Source organism: Gouania willdenowi, chromosome 3 (assembly GCF_900634775.1).
Source record: "Gouania willdenowi chromosome 3, fGouWil2.1, whole genome shotgun sequence".
In the NCBI taxonomy this organism is placed as follows: domain Eukaryota; kingdom Metazoa; phylum Chordata; class Actinopteri; order Blenniiformes; family Gobiesocidae; genus Gouania; species Gouania willdenowi.
In genome coordinates, this window is record NC_041046.1 from 13,586,415 (window position 1) to 13,609,831 (window position 23,417).

General features: G+C 37.5%; 1 protein-coding gene across 1 annotated transcript in view; it reads right to left on the minus strand.

Moving 5' to 3' along the window:
- Nucleotides 1-2,246: 2,246 nt before the first annotated feature.
- Nucleotides 2,247-23,417, minus strand: part of wtip (WT1 interacting protein) — a 49,928-nt gene continuing 28,757 nt past the window's right edge. Inside the window, exons 3-8 of the mRNA XM_028441869.1 lie at nucleotides 15,770-15,837; nucleotides 13,469-13,531; nucleotides 13,177-13,307; nucleotides 12,515-12,566; nucleotides 11,286-11,354; nucleotides 2,247-5,724 (exon numbers count right to left, since the gene is read on the minus strand). Of these exons, the coding sequence (XP_028297670.1) occupies nucleotides 5,572-5,724; nucleotides 11,286-11,354; nucleotides 12,515-12,566; nucleotides 13,177-13,307; nucleotides 13,469-13,531; nucleotides 15,770-15,837 (536 nt within the window). The 3' untranslated portion in view covers nucleotides 2,247-5,571. The remainder of the gene's footprint in view (nucleotides 5,725-11,285; nucleotides 11,355-12,514; nucleotides 12,567-13,176; nucleotides 13,308-13,468; nucleotides 13,532-15,769; nucleotides 15,838-23,417) is intronic.

The following is a 23,417-nucleotide window of genomic DNA, read 5'->3' on the forward strand; positions in this document are numbered from 1 at the left end:
GAGGTATTGCAGTCCAGACCCAGCACACATCAGGCAGATATCACTTTAAGTTGAACACAGCTGGCTGTTTGGATCATGCTCTTATCAGTCTGAGGAGAAGAGCAATCCTGGACCTGGTATTGTCAAAGAGGGATGGGTGGAGCTGATTGGTTCTTTAGTGGAGAGAAGATGAGACCATGGTGGGGTAAAGGGTGGGGTGTCAGTCCTGTGCCAGTAAGAACCAGCTCGTCCATCTGAGCAGTTAAATCCAAGAAGGCAGGAGTAGGAGAGAAGCTGGATGAGGTAGAAGTATGTGAATGTTGGGGTGAAGCAGGTGGGTCCTGAGATGTGGCGGGTGGGTTGACCTCTTCATTTTAGCGATTTGGATTTTCATTTCTTGATGGAAGCTCATCATCGCCATGTTCTCTCCTTGTTGTTTGGTTCTTTAATGGTACATGTTGTCCTTTGTCTTTATAATAAGTTGGATGTGAAAAGTTTCACTCCAGTCTTGTTTAGACAAAGTCCATCCGCTTTAAAAAAATGACGACGTTCCCCAAAAATCTGAAAATGTTCTATAAAATTTTGTGAAAGGGCAGCACAAGTCAAAGCCAAAAATGTATTCAGAGAGTAAATCCTTGAGAATTTCAGATCTCCTTTGCGGACTGGATGTATCAGGCCACTGATGAACACTTTAGGCTGCAAACACCTCACAGTTTTTAGCAGATGAGTGAATCCTGCTTTAACACCTCAGACTCCTCCTTGGCTAAATCATTTAATCCAAAATGAATCACAACATTCTTCAAATGTGGGTAATCTGCAACAATATGCAATATTTTGTCATGCAGGTCTGATACTGTCATTAGGTACGCAGATCACTTTCACACTGCTGCATGAACAGAAACGTCTCCCACTTCACTATTAGTGAAGAACCGGGTTCATAGATGGCCCATCGGCTCAGTATTCTCCCAGCTAGCACTATTAGCAGCTAGCACATACACCATGTATTTAGGGCAAAAGAGGAGGAAAACCAGGAAAAACCTGCAGTTTGGTTAATTTTTTTTTTTTTAACATTTTCTCTCTTTTTTTTTTTTTTTTTTTTACCATTAATTTGGATTCAAGTCGGGGAATAAGTCCAAGTACAAGAGCACTCAGAGAGCGTAAACATCCACTAAATGCCCTCTGTATTCACAGTTATCTGGATCAGTGATCCTGAACTAAATCTATGGGCATCCCCATTTTTTTCTAGAAAAATAAAGAACAAATCCCACAACAGTTGCAGTTAGCTACAAAACCACTTTATTGAAAAAGCAGATTATGTCATCTACAGTTAAAAGATACATCCCGATTTTAATACATTAAATAACTTTAGACTTTTTTCATGTTTAGATAAATAGATCTAGTTTCCTTTTTTTTTTTAAAATGGACCATCTAGATAATCAAAACACTCAGAGATATAAAAGATGTGTGACAGGTCTCAGGATGTGCTTTCTGTAACTACACGTCAGACACGTCCTGTCCACGTGATTTCTGACAGGAAAAATAAAATACAAACAACATCTAGCTGCTTTATGTACAGGGTAACTAACTGTGTGCTACGCAATAGAAATGAAAGTAGTACTTTGAAAGTGGTGAATTAAGACGTGTTTTGAAGGTGATTTGCTCTGGTTTTGTTGACGTTGTACAGACTGAGTTCAGACTAATGCCTCATTCTTCAAGTATAGCACACATTACTCAGCCCCTGTACAGAGTGTGAGGTTAAACACATCAAAACATCAAAGGGGAATGTCTCACGTACATTATGCAGTCCTTTTCTCTTCTATAAACACTAATTATTACATTCAAATAAATCTCATTAAACCAGGTTACGTTAGCTTCACGTCCTGCCTGTGGGGAACTCTGCCTTCAGTCTCTGTCTTTAACACATTCAGTAGTATTTACTCACACGTGCACATGATATGCTACTACAATCAGGTTTAGGGCTGAGCCAAAGTTTGGAGGTAATAATTGGTGAGTGTTTGCTACCGTTAATGATATGATCAACAGGATGCAAAGGTGGGAGGTCTCAAAAACACCAAGAATTACACAAACATCTGGTCACACAGCATCAGCTCAATCATACTGAGCCTGTTTCACAAAGCAGGAAATCCTGCTTCAGTTGACCGACATGTGGAAAACGCCACATTTTCACGTACAGTTTAGCTCTCAATCAGTTCACATGCAACTTAGCAAGGGTAATGAGTTCCATTTTTTTCATTGGGTACTGTAATTTTTTTAAATAGACATGAACTAATCTGGTTTGGTTGAAATGAAGTAAAATGATAAAAAATTTTAATCTATTTTGAGTTATTCAAAAGTTTTGCAGGATATAATTTCATTGAATTTTGATCTGTTTGCCTTTAGAAATAATGCCTTTGAGCTCCTTAGACAACATATTTTATTGCAGTTATCACATGTGAACAACAAAAGCTGATGAAATGTAACTCTGATCTAGATTTTTAAACTCAGCAGTTAGATTATTTAATTCTGCTTTGTGAATCCAGGCTCTTAATTTAACTGATGCTGTGCTGCCCTCAGCAAGATGTGTGTACGATGTACCTGCCACCAGCACACACAGGCACGCACACTCTTCATCTGCCTTTCATGCACAGAAGCTAAGGAAACTCCCTGCTCTGTGCAGGAACAGCAAACATGACCTTGTGTCCAATTAACCTTATCACAATGACATGAGAAAGGTGGTGGATAAACATCCACAGCACCTGGTTTTTAGTGTTTTTCTCTTGCATATACAAACACCCGCCTGGACACACAGTCAAAGAGGGGGGGCTATTTAAAAAGACACGGGTGGGACCAGCAGCTCCATGTTTTCAGGAAACATCCCCACTATCTTGCAATAGAAATAAAAATAAAATAAAAATACAACAGCAGACTTTAGGGCAGACCAGAGCGAGACACAAAAACATACCTGTTCTGTTTTAAGGCATGTGGACAAGCGGATGTTACTGATAGTAAAACACTGTGTGCTTGTGTGACAGGAACATACACACAAAGGGAAACATACCAGGAGCTTAACGTCCCCAGCAGACTGTACACAATGTATTAGCAGCATGTTTTATCCCACTTTGAGCACCTGATGTAAAGCAAGAAGAGTTAGCAACAGTCAAATGATTTTTCTGTTTCTCATCCATAACCAGAGACTGACTGTGTACTGCTCAGGGACAGAAGACTTCTATAGTGATAAGTCAATTTTATTCCTTTTTTTAAAAACAATGTTCTTGTTAGACAAACATTTGTCATTTTTGCCTGCTGTTTTATCCTCGCTAATCAATTCTAGCTAATTATTGTAGGCAAACACTAATAAAATGCTTTTTAACCTCCAGCCTGGGTTACATCCACTGCTGGTCTCTGTAGCAATATTTTTAGGCCTCGTCTGTCAAACTAGTTTCTGGGTAACAATTAAATTGCTCCTACACATACCAGTACATTATATTAAAAACACATATGTTCTGACTTCATTTTAATAGTTGTTTTTTTTGTACCTGACAAGAACAAAGGAGCAGCTCTTCCTGTTGCTAATGCTAGTTAGCATCAACATATACAGCTACAAGAGTAAAAACTAAAAAAAAAGTTCAGAATAAAGTTATAATGCGTTTTTGTTGTTGTTGGTAAAGTTATAATCTCATACACTCACATCTTAGATTAAGCTTTTGATCATTTATTTACATTTTAAACTTATTAAAACCCTTCAATGATAGTAACCATTAAAAAGAAACTGGAAGATTCTCTTGTTTTAGGGACAAAAAGTCATTTTCAAAATGTTTTTGTGAAAGCTGGTTTAACTTTCTAAAGAACACAAAGTTCTGGTCCTAATTTTCTGTTTTCTAAAACTTTGCACTCGAAAGTTAAAGTTTAACATGACCTTTAGAGCCACACGTGACAAGACTTTTACTAACACTACCACTACCTAACATAACCAATGTTATCGTTTGGCCTCCAATAAACATAAGCAGAAGAATGTGACTGTTTTCACTTTTCAGCAAGTGAATTGAAGTCAAAATTCCTTCATTAAAGCTAACATAGTTTGCACACTCATTGATGGAAGATGCAATAGTTTTGGCTAAAGAAGCTACAAAGTTAGCTCCTGTTAGCTGACCAACAGCCATTCCCTGGGTTCAGACTGGTTCTACCCATTGTGGTCATTATCATGATCATAAAACCTATAAATTAAAACATTTATATTAAATCATTGAAATAGCATTCTCTACCTCAGCAGTGATCCTACACACAGTAAGAGCTCTGATACGGAAAACTACAAATCGTTGAAACAATCACTGGTATTGTTAAAATTATATAATTAATGAGAAGTAAAGTTGGTATTGACAAAATAAAACATTAAAAATACATATATTTAGCTATGATGGAGGGGCTTCATCACTTATATGTGATTATGAAAACATTTGGAGCAAAAATTGCAACTAAAAGCAGAACCTGTGGGTACACAAAGTGGGATAAAACAAGGGCAAACACAAAAGCAGCTTGTTCTGCTTCAACACAACAGATGGATCTCTGACCCACTGGTTCTGGTGTGGAAATGATTCCACAGACCCTGAAGTTTCAGAAGCTGCAGACTGCACAACAGTTTCTCCTCCATCACAAGTATAGCAAAACCAAACACAGAAAAATAAGTCTACATCTATGTTCTTTTTGTGGAAAACATCTGCAAAATATATATTCATTTATAAAAGACAATCTATGTGCATCTAAAATGTACTTTTTCCATCATGATATAATCATCAATTAAGACACAGCTTGTGAATCTTTCAAGGTGTCGTCTCAGACGTCTATAGTGGAATGTGGAACAGTCCCCTGGCCTTGTGGTGCTACGGTGCGTCGGGTACATCGTTGTGGTACATGGTGATGATGGATAAGTCGGTTCCACAGTTGTGTGTTGTCATGCCAGGTGACCGTTGCATAGCCTTTTAGGGGGACTTCATTTCAGTAAAACAGAGCAGTGCAGAATGAGTCTGCTCTAAAGGCACAGTGTACTCGCCTCTCATCCATCCAGCACTGGAATGTAGCAGCCTGGTCCTCAAGCCATCAGCAGTGTAATCACACGTAACACCACCAGTATAGACCCAGACCCAGTGCAGTAAACTGCCTTGGTCGCAGCACAGGAATGAACAATATGGAAAAAAGGAAAAAAGTGGAGATAGATTTAGAGTATTTGTGTTCAATCATCCTCCCTTTGATGAATGTGACGCCACTGAGGGCCGCCCAGTGAGCCTGTGTGGTGGTTTTCTGGGGTTTGTACCCATGGGAATTACATGGAGTGAGCCAATGACCATAAATGGTGGAAGAGGGGGACCTTTATTCCAAAGCCATGTGACGTATGGGCCTGTGGTGGGAGCTGCCCTGCGTGTGTGTGTGTGCGTGTGTGTGTGTGTGTGTGTGTGTGTGTTCAAGGCGACACCAGGTCAGAGCTCAGAGCCACACTGGGGCTTTCCTCCAGCTGCCAGACAGAGTGCAGGCCTTTAAAAGTTTTTCCCTCTATGTTGGTGCCCTGGATCGCCCAGGAGGGGGTCTACCCCCTCCAGTCTACAGTTCAGTAACATGTAATGGATAGCTGGGTGGTGGGTGGGCGGGGGCCTGCGGCTGGAGCCGGTGGATGTGGCAGCCGTGGCAGAGCAGGTGACCCTCCAGTGGATAACAGCGGTGACCCTCTTCATCGTTGAGCTGGAGATTACAGTCCTGGTAGACGACACAAAAACATATATATCAACATTTATTTTTCACAGCTAGCACTGAAACCATCCTCATCATCAATAATTGAGCTCTTTCATCATAACGCTACATTAAATATGCCTTTTTTATTTTACAAGAATACTATTTCATTTAACAGACACGGGTCATCCAAAGTGCAGTACAACACAAGCAGTTATTGTTAGGGTTAAGGGACTTGCTCAACATGGCTTGCACAACAAATGTGGAGTTGGGGTTGTTGAACATGTATGAACACCACCGGCAACAGAGAAGCCCCTCCCCTTGACCGGCGTGTCCTGAGCATCTTCGACGCTGGTGACAAGCGTCTGTATTCAATGAGCACAAGCGTCCAACTATGCACGTGAGGCGCGATTTTGATACCCAAAATGCATTTGATGTGAACATACCATTATGCATGGAGTGGCTTTAATTGACCATTGATGGATGAACTTCACTACAACAGCTGTGATTGCAGCCCTGACTGATGTATTAGTGCATGTTTTGTTGGTAAGAATGTAAGATAATCAGGAGAAAATCCATGTATGCGCATGGAGAACATGCAAAAGGCACAATGAGAGAATAAAATCCACCAATAAAACCCCCATGTTCCACCGACATGCACAGAGTGGTCGTCCAATAACCAAAGGGTTGGGGGTTCGAAGGCACTTTGCTCACACTGCCTTGTAGGAATGGGTATGAATTGTGCATGAATGTTGGTGGTGGTCAGAGGGGCCACAGACGCAAAATGGCAGCCACGCTTCTGTACCACCACTGGTATGACTGATGTGAGTGATTGGTGTGAATGAATAATAGTTTCTGTAACCTCTGCAATGTGCTTTGAGTCTCCTTGAAAAAAGCGCTGCATAAATATATGTCATTATTTAATCACAAAGTCCCGAGATAAAACCTGCCTTGCCTTTTGACAGTTGTTGTCCTGATAAAGAGATTATTTAGTGTTAATGGGTGAGAATGGGTGAATATAGCTGAGACAACTAGGGTGGATAAAGTGGCACAGGATGGGCCATTAGATACAATTTAACTGTTTTTACTATTTACTAGTTTACTAGTTACGTGTGTCCTATATGCAACACAATTTAATCTGTTTCTATCTTAGCCAGAAGAACGAAATCTCCATTCTTAGCCGCAAATGGTGTCTGGTGTGTTGATGTGTATCTTTCGCTGCAACTACGAAGTCAAATTCCTTGTATTGTTCTAAACTGTACCTGGCCAATAAAGCTGATTCTGATTACACTTCCCTGGATCAAGATTCAGGTGAGGACAATAGAATAAGGATGGATGCTGAATAGAAAAGTGGAAACTGATTACATCCTTCAAAACCAGAAGGAGGAAATAACTAGCCTCAAACGTTCACTGGAAGAGTTTCATTAGGATTTCCACGCTTGGAAGAAGCAGTGAGCAGCAGAACAGACTGGTTTGTTACATGACAAACAGCAGATTACAGTCAGGCTTCAGCAACAGGAGAAATCATAGTGCATGCAGAGCACTAAAGCTAACAGAGACATCCTCATCAATAATGACCATTTAAAAATGAAGGATTCCCTCATGGATGAACGTCTAAAGACTATTATAGAAATGGAGTACGCGCTTAACAACGTTAATGCAGACTCAAAAATTAAGACAGGTAACAACTGTTCTCACTGTGGTCAACAATTTTCTAAAATGGCACACTTCATTCCATTAAACGAGGATTAAATTTTGACAGCCATCTTACTATAGAAACTAACAATGCAGAGCAGCTTCCAGCTTCTTTCCATGCAAATCATCAACTCCAGCTGGGTTTCCATTACAGATTTTCGCTAAATACAAGCAATATTTCTAAATGTCGACAGAGTATAATAGCGCTTTGAACTTGTTTCCACTGAACATTGTTTTGGGCTGGAGCCTCGTAACTCATGTGAAATCTCATCCCACGGGACTTCGCTGAAGAAAGATGGACGCTCCAAACCTCCTTATAACACCTAATATTCCTTTGTTGTTTGACGTCTATTGTGGCATGAATAGATTTCAAGTATAATGCTTAGGAATGTCTTGGTCTCCTCTTCTGTCTACACGTACCACATCAGAGAAGCAGTCATGCGACCAGGTACACCACGTTCTGTGACGCTTATTTGAGGCAAATGTGATTCCATAGCGCTTTTACGACATGTTTCAATATCGAAACGTCTGAAAAACCTCCTCATGAAAGCGTCAAAACTTTTTAGTGATATTTTAGTGTTTTTTTTTAATAATTCAGGTGTTTCCAGGTGTTTATATTGCGCTATTTAGATTTTGTGCATTTTCAGAGAACACATTTCCTGTATGTAGCTCTACATATGTGACAAAGTATTAAAGGGTATTATATTCTATAGCATTTTTGATTACATTACTGTGATATAATATTAAGTTGATAATGAAAAAAAGCATTAAAAGCAGTGGTATTTTACTAAGGTAGTAGATAATATTATGATATCAATATATCATGTTAGACAAACTATTTTATATTATTACAATCTCATTTAACAGACACTTTTATCCAAGGTGAAGTACAACACAGACAGTTAGCGTTGGGGCACATGCTCAACTTCCCAGTGATGGCCCAGGTTGGATTCAACCCAGTAACCCTTCCTTAACCGTTTTGCCACTACTGCTCCTTTATATAGTATTATAATATTATACCATATCATATAATTCTAATGTATTAATACTGTAATATATCATACCATATATTATGAATTATATAATATCATCATCATTTCAACTGTTCAAACTAAAGATAAAACAATCATTAGTCACAACCAAAAAAGAAAAACATGAATATAACTTAGTGGCAGGGAAACATCTTTGAGTGAGAACAGGAACAGCTAAATACCTTTTTCTCCTCATACTGTAACTCTCCCCCAGCTACTACAGTGAAGGACGCACATTCTATCATCTGATTGATGGAGGCACGGACATTTCTAGAAAAGAGTGTGGTGTACGTTGGTCAAATGTTATCAGTAGGGTTGGGTACCGAAACGCGCTACCAATATGGCACCGGTTTCAACGTAAACGGGAGTAACCAGACCGAACAAGAAAGAATATTTACATTTATTTATTTATTTATTTTTTACAGACTATTAATGATTATTGATGAAAAAAATCACAACAATATTAATCTCCAGTATTATATAGTTTAATACAATATTGTTTTATTTGATATTATATAGTTTTTGTTTATTTATTATTTCCATTATGTTACTTGTATATATATTATTTAATATTGTGTTCAATTGGCCCTGAAAATAAAAGGGTACTGTTTAATGTTTTTAAAGTACCGGTTTAAGCACCGTTTAGGCATCGGAACTGTTTAAAAAATACAGAGTAGGCACCGGTATCGAATAAAATCTAACCGATACCCAACCCTAGTTATCAGTGTACGATGGTATCTGGCCTGCTTAGGGCAGTGTGACCAGGAGAGATTCTGTAATCACATATCACAGGCTTTATCCAGATTTATGTTCTGTAACCATTTGCTGATTATTGTATATTTCAGTAGGTAATGCCTCTCTTTATTTACAATTTCAGAAAATGTGTACATTTTGTTGTCTTTAGATAATCAACTGGGCATTGTGATATGAATTAGTTTAAAATTCAAAACCAATTTGACTAACTAAATTTCAGATCAATATTAAATAAATGTATAATACATTGCTAGCACCAGTGCTACCACCTATAATAGTGAGTGTCCACCCCCGTATAGTGTTTTCTGAGTTAAAGAGCTTTACTGAGAATCTTTGCTCTCATGTAATAAATGTGTGATTCATAGAAGGATTTGATAATAGACTTCACCCTACCTCTGTCCACGTAACTGGCTGAATGATTAGCGTCTGCCTACATAATCATCTGCTACATTTCCGTAAATGACAGATCACACATTTGGAGCCGCCAACAAATCTCGCTGTGCACGAGGATAGTAAACATAATCTGTTTCACCACTGAAATAAAAAAAAAACAAAATGACACTGCAGCACCAGCACAAGTTTTCTTCTCTTACTATTTCAGTCACACATTAAATGTGAGTCAGGAGATGACGGGATTCCACGGGGCAGGTTTGAGCAGAGAACTCCCTGCTGAGTTGAGAGTAACATGTTGGAAAGAGCTTTGTCAATGAATCACACTGCTGTAACCTTCAACTGGTAGTGATTGATTTCTCTGTGTTCCATTAATTTCTCACAAACTGGTACCAAACAGTGGATCAAGTCTGTGTAGTGTGTGTAAAAACACACTGGTGTGCTTTTGCATGAATTATATATATATAAAAAAATCTTACATTTCTTAATGAGATTTAAAGACTTTTAAGTTGCTTTATGTTGCAAAATAGGAGAGTTTGTAGAATGTGATGAGAACTTGAAGGAAAAAAATGTGAAAATGTATATAGAAATGTTATATAGACTGTATATAGAAATGTATATAGTATGTATGTATATAGCCATTTTATCTTGTAGTCTACCTATTGTTTATTACATTGTGTTTTTACTTAAGTTTATGCCTGTGTATTTTTATTTATTGTTTATCCCTGTAAAGCGTCATTGAGCACTGTAAAAGCGCTATACAAATAAAATGTATTATCATTATTATTATTACCCGTATAAAAAATCCACACACGTGAAATTAATTTCATGTCACAAATGATGGGGAAAAAATGTGATAATATTCACACGTGCATGATCTGATTGTGAAGTCACAGAAATGTGTAGGCTGATAATTACACAAATAGTGTAGCTACAACAGCTACAAACATGCAATCCAACAAATTTACTCACATGTTTTTTTATTACTCGTGCATATTGTCCTTTACAACCACAACTCTGTGGTTACAACTTCTCCAATCTGGTGCTACAGATGCACAAACTACTTTTCTTTGCTTGAGTTTTGCAACACATTTTGAGAGATGTCTGTTGCAAAACAAATTTGGGAATTCATTTTAGATGTGTGTGGAGTTTTTACACAAGTACACATTTTTACATACACATTCACATTATTCCCTTAAGTTCTCACATCACATTCTACAAGATCTCCTATTTTCCACATATTTACCTTCATAGCTCAAGCCCAATTCTATCAAGAATACATTTTACCTACAACCTGTATGTTATTGGCAGTCTTGTGTACGCACGGTTGTCTTTTTATACATTTGTTTACAAACATTATGTTCATGATATGGGAATTTGTGTTGTATATTAGTACAGAAAGCAAATCCCAATGAGGAAAATCATTAAAACTGACATTAAAACATATTTTATAAAGGTATTGCAGTTATAGGGGTGAGTTTAATGAGAAATGAAGAAAGAAAATGTAAATCTCTCAGATTTTGATGGCATTTGTGCATTTTGTTTGTTTTTCTTAATGGCTTGATTGGAATATTTAGGCTTCTTCATATCCCTTGTCAAATGAATGAAATGTATTATGATTTATTTATTAATTTTTTTTTTTTTGTTTGTTCGAAAAAAAAAAAAAAAAAAAAAAAAAGATTATATATAGGTTGTATTTTCACTAATGGGACTTCTTACCTCACAGTGGTAACACTCAACATGGTAGTCCTTATCCATCGAAACAACTCGAATGGTTTCCTCAGAGCCCTGTGGGGGAACGAGCACATAGTCAGGCCAAAGCATTATTCTGCTGTCTCATTAAAATGATGATGAGACAAGCCGCTGCTCTCAGGTTTGATCTCTGTGCCCACAGGGAATCCTGGAGCCAGGAACGTGTGCTTGGACTGTTATTTCTCAGCAGTTATATTTTCTCACATGGTTATAAAATAACTTTACTAGTGAGTACTTGATTATTTGGATTTAGTTTCAATGTAATAGATGTTTTTGTAATTGAACCACAAAACTTGCTCAGAGAGAAGTTGATTCATGAACTGTTGAAATATGTTGTGACTAGTATTTTGGAATTAAAGCTGCTAGAGACTAAAATTTTTTGAAGTAAAATTGGAAAGCACTTCTACACATATGACGACAGGACTCCACATCCCACAACGCAATGCATAAAACCTTTCCAACAAAGTCAATAAGAGAGTGTTTAAAGTCCAGTATGAGCTGCAAATTCCACCTTTAACCTCTTTTTTCCTAGAAATTATCTTGGATTTATTGATCTATGAGGCCTATACTAGGAATTCCAGCACCTTTAAGAGAAGAAAAGAGTATAGAAGACGAATGGATGGATTTAAAAAGAAACTATCCATGTCTGAGCCAGGACTGCATCCCTAATTATCACAAACTGCCCTTGGTAACATGTAACAGGTATCAATGCTATGATGAAGTTGAAGACACATACACACGCACGCGCGCACACATGCACCTTGGATAGATGGACTAATACATGGTCTGATAGAAACCAGATCTATTGATGCTTTTTTCTTTTACCACTGGGAAAGTTCTAGTGGTTGTTTTCCATTAGATGATAGAAGCTCCACAGTGTGAGCTTGTTATGACTTTAGAATTGCTATAATGCATTTCTGTGATGTTTTTCTTTTGCTTACTGTAAGTTGTCTGCATTGTACTGGATACATCTGTCAACCATGCTACTGGGAGATGCTTTTTCTTTTTGGAAAAGCAACATAGGTAAGGGACAAAAAGAACCAGTTGGAGGATAATCATATATAGACACCTTACGCCCAAACTGACTCACCATGACTGGGCAACTAATTAAGTAAAAAACTACACAGAAGTCAATGAGGTGGACAGTGTTTGTCCACCTGGAAGTGTGCTAACAAAGCCTATTTTCAATGTTTTACCTGGGCTGGAAGAATGGGCTGGTTACACGAGGCACACTTGGGAGCAAAAACCCTGAAAAAAAAAAACAAGACCAAAACAAAATACATTAGCTGACCAAACATAACAAGGACAACCATTGAAAAAGCGCAAAACTCCACCAAGAGCCAAATCTCCTCTTTGCAAGTTATTGGCAGTTATCTAGATCAGTGATCCTGATCATGGTACTATGATTATTATTTACACTTTAAACGCTTGGAAGACATTTATATCCCCAATAATAATGATACAGTAAGTCCAAATGTATGGGCTTCGGACACTCTTTTTAAAAATAAATAAATCACCACGAAATAAGCAATCCGGACCTGATCTGCATGTAACTTTTGTGGGGTAGTTGAGGAAGTAATAAATGAGTCAAATTTCATCAAGATCATTCTATTACAAACCAAGATACACATTTTGGAAATTTCGCCAATAAAGAGAGACAGGGATTATTTGAACCAATCCTGAATCAATATATTGATCTGAACCCCCTCGTAAACATGGTGTAAGATCATCTTTGGTTAAAATCCGTTATGTACAAATAAATAAATAAAAACAGGAAAAAAAAAATACCTCCTTGGTGGAGGAAATAACAGTGCTAACTGTGCTTTATATGTGAAAAGCAGAGAGAATGTGTGCTTACGTGTGGTAGTCTTTAACACAGTAGATGTTGTTCTCCACGTCCACAGTGAAAGGTACTCCATCAAGACCCTCTTTACACACCACACAGCGGAAACAGCCAGGATGATACGACTTGCCAAGAGCCTGGAGGATCTAAACACCCACACATAACAGACACACAGAATCACACATGGTCATAATAACATTAGGGTCAGAAGTCAAGGATAATGCTTTAGATCAAGAAAGAGCAGGTAAAACACTTCTTATAAAATCACATGAACCAACTGCACATTTATATTTTTGGTGGATCGTACCATTTCCATGATGAGGTGACCACACACAAAGCACTTCTCTGCTGTCTGCTGGAAACCAGAATACTACAGAATGGAAACAAAAGATTTTTGACAGATTGAGCAAACAGAAGGACATAAACTTCAACAACACCTGAATACGTTTTTAAAACACATCACCAAATCTGCAGGACTGCATATTTCAGTCATAGTCATCTACAGAGGGTGCTGCAGCACTCTTTACACAGTTACACTCATCTGACCAAAAGTTCTCAAAGAACAAACATCTCTGCTGTATTTACAATCACAGTGCACTCATTCAAATCTGATGAGGAGCCAACAGGGGACCAAGATTCCAAAAAACTCTTTAAAGAGTAGACAGGTAATTATGGTGACCATATGCGATACTTAACCCCCTCAGGGTCGTGACCTAATGAGGGTAAGGGTTAAAGTAGACACGCAGCTACCAGGTGGAGGTGCTGATGGGCGGCCTGGCCCCTTCCTCTATCTACCATCTGCTACCAGAACACACTTCCCCCTTCATCCTCCCATCTTCTAAAACACTAATGGGGAGACGGGGTCAAATTATACAGGTCTCAGCCAATGGTGGAGAGACAGAGGTACATGAGACAAATCCTTTCATCTGAGCTCGAGCATCTGAGTGGCAGTGACTGGAAAGTGCAAAATAGGAATTTTCCAACAGATCAGTTGTATAATGGACAGTAAAGGGAAGCAAGCTTGTAAACAGGAAGGAGAATCAGCTTATAGGGATGTGTTGAGAAGAAGAAGCTGTTAAACATTTGTGTCCCATCATGAACCTTTTGTAAAATGTGTTCTGCAGTTTATTTAAAGAGTACCTGCAGTGGATTCATAGAAAGGTTTAGTAGAGTAACTTTCTTTAAAGGTCCTTGCAGAGCAGCCAGAAGTAGAACAAACCTGGTCATCAGGGGGACACTGTGGCCCTTGTAGTAGAGCCAAGCCGTTACATTTAGCTGTGTCGGCGACATACACTTCTCTAGTGGCATGTATTCCTATAAACCATTTAAATGCCTCCCAAACACATCCCCATTAAGCCCAATCTCTCCTAGGGCTGGGCAATATATATTGAGATTCAATATAAATCAAGTTTTCTATTTCAATACATACATTTTTTTATAGGTTATTTTGTATCAAAATACTCGTTTTAGGAGTGGCTTCTTTTGCTACTTCTCAGAACAGCATTAAAAAACACAGTTAGATGGATTTCTGACTGCTTCCCAACCTAGACTACCCTTAAATAAGCCACACTACAGAACTCACTCACACGAGCTGTCCCTTAGATGAGAAAAAGACAAAAGTGGCATATATTGTGCAGCTGTTTGTTAATAACTGTGCATCAGCAGATTTAACCCAAAATAGTCTTTCTGGAAAGACTTTATTGAGTTAAAAATATTGAGTTTATATCGTTTATCATCATTTTTAGAAAAAACATTGAGATATGAATTTTGGTCCATATCGCCCAGCCCTAATCTCTCCTACTCACGTGTCACACACTCGATCTCCATTTAGTCTTATTAACCAGTGTGGCCGACTGCTAGTGGCTACTCCGATACGCAGCAAGAGCTTACAATGACAGCTTCACACAGTGTTGTCCGTACTAATACTGTAACAAAAACATTAATAAAGAAAATATGGAGAAAAGCACTACAAAAATCCCAATAAAGACAAAATCTGAGAAATTAGATAAGAGATAAGATGGATAAGAGCCGACGTGAACACTGCACAGAAATCACGCTACATCCGGCCAAACATGGACGCTCTCCATGGATTGTATTTTAAGGTATAAAATCTTTCAAAAAAGTGCTCTTCACTTTCTGACCCACTTGTTCCTTTGGTTTTCTCATAAATATATGAGCACATCTTCTGTTTTCTGGTAATACTTTTAGCATATTTTATATATACATGACTAGTAACAGAGACCGTTTAAATATTCTGAAAAATACACTAAACTTACTCTCACAATCTTGCTGACCACAACGTACTCAGACTACAGCAAAGCCGTGTGTCTAACCTGAAGCAGATGGACCAGGAGTCCACCACACCCCCTCCACCTCCAAAATGGAAGTGCTCATGGTGTAATTGAGTCCTCTGGGACATCTGGGTGAAATTAGTGTGAATTGTATGGGCGGAGACACATTCTTGATTACAGCTGAAGTGTGTTTTCTCTGGAGGGTTGCAGAGTGCTCCTTCAAATCCAAATTCCTCACCCACTGCTTCTCCAGCCTCTCCTATCAGACTGACCCTCCTCATCACATGGCAACATCAGTGCCCATGCAGGGGACTTACCAGGAAATCCTCTTCACAGTACACCTTCCCATTAACGTTGTAGAACGCTTTGCCCCGCAGCCTCCTCCCTGGAGAAAGAGAGGACAATATTTACATACAGTATTTGAGGATTTGCTGCTCCAGAGTCACATCAAACACACCCCTGGATGCAGTGAAGATCAACCTAATCTACTCATGTCACTTTGAGGCACAAGATGGCACTTTGCTTGATGGGGGATTATCACGTTAGTTTTCTTTATGCTTTCAAAGCAAAGAGAGAACAAATACCACACAGACTTTTCCTTCAGTCAGGGTAAAAACTCATCTAAAGCCCGCTCATAAATACTATATATCAGTTTTATCATACCACGAGGAGTAATTTCAAATGTATAAAAACAATAACATTATTAGAAAATCTCTGCTGCCCTCAAATGAATCATGTTCATCTTAGAATATGGCTATCCTAAAGGTAGCACTAGATAATGTCACATATGGATTTTCATTCTTTTACCCCAATACATTTAAGGTTAAGGTTTATTTCATGCCAAGAATAAAAGCAATTTACAAATAAAATAGACTTTATTGAATCAAATTAAAATAGCATTTAGCGTGCAATGTGTAACTCTATGTGCAAACCTGGAACAAGCCTGTATGGGCTAAAATAGTGCAACAATGCCTTGTGTAATTCACTTGCTGACATTCTTTGAAACAGGACAATGTGTAATACTTGGTTATTATTGCTTCCCAGTCCAAATTCTTTGTTTTTATTTTTCTGATAGTATTGTCTTCTACTATGTGTTTTTTTGTTTGTTGTTATTTTACATAACGGGCATAGGTCAGCCAAAGATCTGAAGATGGAAATGAGCTCTCCCTTTGCTCTTGCATAATTATGAATCTATGCTAATTAATGTGCATTGTCCATTTTATAAATACATTTTTAGAACAGCTGCAATTGAGCAGCACACCTACTCTATTCTTGTGAAAAATGTTTTAACAGACAGAAAAATAAATGAGCTTTTACACATGTTGAATTTGCATAATCATTATTCTCTTGTATTTGCAACTCAACATGTACCGTTTTATTCTTGAATTATTAAAAATATTTGCTTTTCTGCTTGTGCGTGTGTACTAGAGTTTACGTGTAATCTTCAGAAACAATGTCTAACCCAATGACATGTACTTATCAGAATTATCCTGGAGCTCTCGCGCAAATCATTTTATTTATTTTTTGTTAGGCCTGATGAAGACCATTTTGGTCAAAACTTGTTGGCTTTGTAATGATTTGGTCATTGCAATAAAGGTTTTTATGATTTATTATCATTTATTATTTATAAACTCGCCCAAATTTTCAGTTTGTATTGTGCAGAACAGATGGTGGCTTTTTGGGATTTGTCAGTTTACCGTGACCACTGATTATTGACAATCAATCTATGATCAATATTGCAAACCAGCTCAACCTTTAACCTTTAATACGATATCTCCTCTTTCTGGAACCTTCATTTGATTATCAATAGGATGGACTGTCTTAATGTCAACAAAAAAATAGGGTGGTTACATTAAAAGACATTAAAAAGAAATCAGTAACGAGTTGTCAGACTCATTTATTGATTTATTTATCCCAATTTAAAGGTAACTTTTGAAAGTTTTCGCTATTTTTTTCTGCAGAATAAATACAATGGACTGTTTATGTTTGGTAAAATCTATTTTTGTTATTTTGTTGTGGGAATGAGGGTTCAAATTACATGAGGTATCATTATGTGAGTCCAGTGAAGTGATTGTTACTCTCTAGTACATTTAAACAGAATCATTTAGTCATACATCTTCCATCCATGTTTTAACCCGTACAGGGCTGACAAGACACAGAGCAAATTATAGATTCCAATCAACCTGACTTATCTTTTGTACTGTGCAAGAACACCAGAAAAGCCTTGGAGACCCATGAAAACATGGAGAGAACATTTGATCTACAAAGCTCCACACAACTACTGGTATTAAACCTAACATGCTCTCATACTCCTATTTGCAAAATATTGAACAAAAACACTGTTTATGTATAGGTTTTCGAAAACAGTAATACATACAGTATCATTAGATGTAGTAGCCAAAGAGCAAGCTCTGCACTGTGTGCTTCAAGCACACAAACCTGATCTGAAAATGAAATACTGGCATCTATGACCTGAAGGAAAACATCCTACACGGGTCACCCATTCACTTTCATTCAGCAGCAGCCATTTCTATCTGGCAGGGTGATGACCCAACGTAACTGGAAGAATGAAAAGAAACTCACAAATCTCCCAAGTCTTGTCTGCAACTTATGTTTTAATTATTCTTCAAACAAGGACAAGATGTGCTCACCTCTCTTTTTTACTTCTTTAATAATGAACGATTGCTGTATTTTACCCACACTTATGCACTAACACACATTAACGCAGACATAAATGGCTCAGACAGCAGAGGAATGTCTCCGGCACAATAGGCGAGACTTTTTAAGACTTTGGGACCGAACAGCAATTAGCATTTTCGTAGTGAAGAGCAAGGAGAAAAGCAGGACTGAGGAACTACTGCTCTGTGAGGTGGGTAGACGTGCAGCATACACTGAGATGATAGCTGGCACTACTACAGTGTGGCCTGAGGTATGAGGTGAGTGCTGCTCTGTGGTTGGAGGTCTGGAAGGTGAACACAAAGGGCCCAGTGCTAGGGGAGCAGGCCCACTGAGCAAACGGGGACATTCTTTGGGCCTGAGGTCACTAGCTGGTCCCATTGATTCCCCCCACCCCACCCACACCTCTTGCACCCACTCACTGCAAGCTACCCTCGCTGAGTAAAGGAGGGGGAGGGCCCCGTGCATCCCCCACTCTGGCCTTTTGTCACCAGACAACGTTGAAGAGAGTCCTGACGTCGTCTGGCCAGCTCAAGGGATTGAACCAGCAGCTTCATTTTTACCAAACTTCCTCTCAGTTATGGAGAACAAAAGCCTCCATAATGTCATTCTGAAGAAAATGTAAATGTTTCATTCTCAAACATAACATAACAGAATGTTTTGTTTAAATTATTAGTAATCAACTCCATAAAAGTTCTGTTTGTGTAATAGTTATCCTTGAACAGAAAAGAATAATAACACAGGGCATTCATTATTGCTCCAGCCAAGGAGATTATATTTTCACCTGTTTATTTGTTTGTTTGTCTGTTAGCAGGATTACATCAAAGTATTTAACCGAGGAAATTTAATTTGAAGATTACATTAAATTTTGGAGAGGATCCGGATTAATATGCTGATTCTGGATCAGTTTCAAAAATAAAAAATCACTCAAAACTTTAAAAATTCATATTTCGGTTTGTGATTGACTGATCGTTAAGAACTTTGACTCAGTTATGGCGGCTTGGTTCAATCACCCCACTGAGTTGTGCACTCATGACGATTTTCCAAAAAATGGGGGTGCCCATATATTATGATTTCAACCTACTGTATCGTTATTAGTGTGGATAGAAATTTCTTGAAAGCCTTTAAAGTGTGAATGATCATCAGTAACATGATCGGGATCACTGATACAGATAACTGCAAATATCTGGAAAAGAGGATATTTGGCGCTTGGCGGGGGTTTGCGCTTTTTGAGTGCTCCTGTTTGATATGAAACAAAAGTTTTAAATCCATACATTCTGCTATAAGCAGATCGTTATGGTGCAAATGGTAATCTTCAGAAACTACATTATCATTCCAAACTGATGCTACAAAATTGTGGACATTTGTTCAACTCTTCAAATTGTGCAGAACGTCATTTATTTATCTACCTATAAAGGCAAGAAGGTTCTGTGTGTGCATGTGTGTGACTGTGAAGCAAATATCTCCCAAACGTAATATCTGTTTGACCTGAAACTTCACCATACCCAAGTGTGTGCATTTATACAAAAACACACAAAATGACAAAAATCAGTAAAAAAAAACAACAAACACTTATCATGCGCATGCAAATTAAACCAGGGAAATCACACACGCTATTTTACTTTGCACCTGCAAATAAACCCCTTTATAACACTACAGAGTATGTACACCTCTTTGTACATCCAACCTTCAAACATATTCTCATTTGGCCATAATTGACAACTCTACTTAAGCTCCCACTATATGAACACATACTTCCGACGGGCACTGTACTAGTTTGAGTTAATTCAGAATTCAGTATTACTATTAATTCAATCAAAAAAGGTATATTTTATATGAATTGGGAATAAATTGACCAGTAATATTTAATTCTATCCAGGTTGAATAAAGGTATATAATGAATAGTGATTTTTGTTTCTGCCTGCTCGCTCACATTGTGCAGTCACAGAGCAGTCAGCTCTGAACTCTGCTTTCCCTAAAAACAGATTTTTTTTGTCACTAAAGCAGTTGTTCTGCTAATGCACTCATTTGAAAGGGATGAGTTGCTATGGATACAAGCGTTAGTCCATGTGTCTACTGGCAAGGTGTTACGCTAAACATTGTCCACTGAATTGTAACCACTGCATGGATGGGGAAAAAAAGACAAATGAGAAAAATAAAAAACGTAGACACAAATTTACCTTCTGTACTTTTACTGCTCTACCTTTTTGTTCACTTTCCAGTCAAGTTATTGATGTTCTTTCTTATTTATTTTATACATCACTTATTGCTTCATTTTAAATGGTTAAAATATTTGTAGAAGCAGCATAATTTCTGCAACTGACACATTCATGTTTTTTATGATGTGGTGACACTGTCATTATAAATAACAACAATGGAAGAAACATTCTTGGAGTATAGGACATTACAGGGATGTTACACTAAGTACAATGCCCTTTTAAAATATCTACTACAAAGTAATCTGGATATTCTTTTACATTTCATGTAAGACACTGAAACTCACATTATGAACCTACACTTATGATTCTAGAAATCAGACTTCAACTGAAACAAAGGATTTTATTTTATTTTTACATTTCCCAAGTGTGCTTTAACATACTCTCTAGAATCACATATACCGATAGGGGTCAATTATAATTGTAATTGCATAGTTGATAATCAATTACAATTATGGCATAATTTAAAATATGTTGCTAAAGCAATCGTAATTGAGTTTAGATAATTGACTTTGTAATTGTAATTGCCATGAAAATTTGATAAAAATTGTCAAGTATGATTTAACGCAAAACTGGGGAACCGTGTTACAGTTCTACACATATGTAATTAACAATTATTGAATATGTTTCATAATGAGCTTTCCAACATTTTACCATTTAAAAAACGTTGAAATCGATATTGGTATACTGACACAAAAATTGCTCAGATGTCCACACCAAAATTATTAAAACCTATATTTTCATTGATTAGGAAGCCTAACAAGGAAACCAATAGATAGAAAAAAAATGAGATGATAGATATTTGTTTCTAGTGTATTTTATATCTGATTTAGGACCTGTTACTATGTTACTATAGGAGAAGCTACCCAAATAGCATGCATACATCTCGCCAATGTCAACCTCAGATCGTGCGTCGGCATTCTACTCCTAATGCGTCATTTTGTGCGTTTTTTCCCCCAAAATCGATGATACCACTTGTAAAATTGTAGAACTGTAAAATGTCACTTCCATGAAGCTGTTTTTGTGCTGGGGCTCCTTTGGCTACGCTGCTGAAAATACATTTATGATCATGAACTGTTTATTTTGTCCACACATAATGTTATTTAGTGGTAGTATATTTGTTGTTGTTGTGATATTGCCATTTTCCTGTCAGATTTAAGTAAATATTATATTATGGATATGGAGATATTTATACTAACTGAATGATCCGAGCTAAATAAAGGTTAATATAAGCTGTAGAGAGGCCGCGCAGAGCGTCTTTAATCCATCGTCCAAACATCGTCCAAACGCCGATGTCTCCGTGTCATCTGCCCAATGAGCAAACGCTCTCCAAAATATTGGCGATGCAATTTCATTCATCGTGCCGACATCGGCGAGATGAATGTGTGCTATCAGGATAACAGAAAGCTAACACAAGAGGAAGTTTAACTTTTATTAGGTTTTTTTTTTATCTCAGGCTCAGTAATTGTGATTAATTATAATTTATAATTGAACTTTAGTAATTGGGAACATAATTGTAACTGACTTTTTGAGAATAAAAAAACTTTTGTAATTTAATTGTAATTGATAAAAATGCTGGTCACTGTAATCGTAACTGAATTGTATTTGAACATGGTTAATTGAAAACATAATTGTAACTGAAAATGTATTTGCCTGCAACCCTGTTAGCTGTCACCTACTGATTCAACTCGCTGTGTCTCTTCCAAACAGACAAACAACCCAATCATTTGGGTTTAGGTCATGGTCAAGATTCAACCCTGTTTAGAGCAAAGTCAGAGTGAAAGGATTTCTTTTTCTGAAACATGAGCAGAAGGTATGCATCAGAGTCATAACCCCAGACACCCAAACTCACCTTTTCCACTGCTGAAACTTCCCATAGGACTAGAAGTGGGTGAAACAAGGATCTAAGATGAGTTTCAAGAAGAAATGTTTTAACACAAAACTAAAATCTTTAATCTTTAAATGAATAAAGGCCATAGAACTCACACTAAATTGTTAATTGGTTGAATGTGTGTTTAGAATTGGCATCTGAAAACTATCAGAAATAAATAAATATATATACACACATACATACAAAGGCCAATGGTTTTTCCCTGTTGATTATGCTTAAAATTTAGGTTGATGCATCCTAACTTTTCACAACGTTCAATATGTTTAATAAACTCATTGGGTTATCAGGGCATAAACTTTTTACTTCCACCTAAGAGCCCTTGATGTGTTTTTAAAGCCTTTTGAACCCTAAGTTCGTGGGCAAGTAATAAGCAGAACTATCTACATCCCTTTAGATAATGCTGACACAAGCATGCATCATATCAGGTCGCATTCCAACTGCAAGTATTTGTCAACTTCCTATTGGTCAAACGCCTGCTGCTGCATTTCAACATGAGATAAGTACTGTGTTATGTGAGGGACATTTTACTACCACAATAGAAAAGTATCAAACGGGTATAAACTGTGATAAACTGAATTTCATTCCTCAAAACAAGACATAAAAACAAATGATCTGCCAAGGGTAAAAAGGTTTTAATAAATGATTTTCTACACCACATCCTACACTCTCATTCTTGGCATTTCTGGCATTATCAAAAACTAAATAAAAATGTTGTAACACAGAAAGTTGGTGATTGACGAAAGACTGACATTGCAGAGTCTCAAATTATTCAAGGAACAATTATTTCTGTCGTCCAGACAGTGGTAAAGCATCATAAAAAAAGATTAATCAGAGAGCGCAAACCTCCGTCAAGCACCAAATCTCCTCTTCGCCAGATATCGTCAGTTACTGGATAAGTGATCATGATCATGGTACCATGATAGTTCACACTTTAAAGGCTTGCATGAAATTTCTATCACAATTAATAACCATACAGTAAGTCTAAATGTATAGGCACCCCCATTTTTTTGAAAAATTGCAATGAAAAACGTAATCCCGATCTGATGCAGATGAAACTCGACTGACTGAGACAAATTTCATAACAACCAGTCAATTACGAACCAAGATATGAATTTCTTTATTTCGCTAACTAGGAGGGACAGGTATTTTTCTCTTTTTGAAACTGATCAAGAATCAGCACAT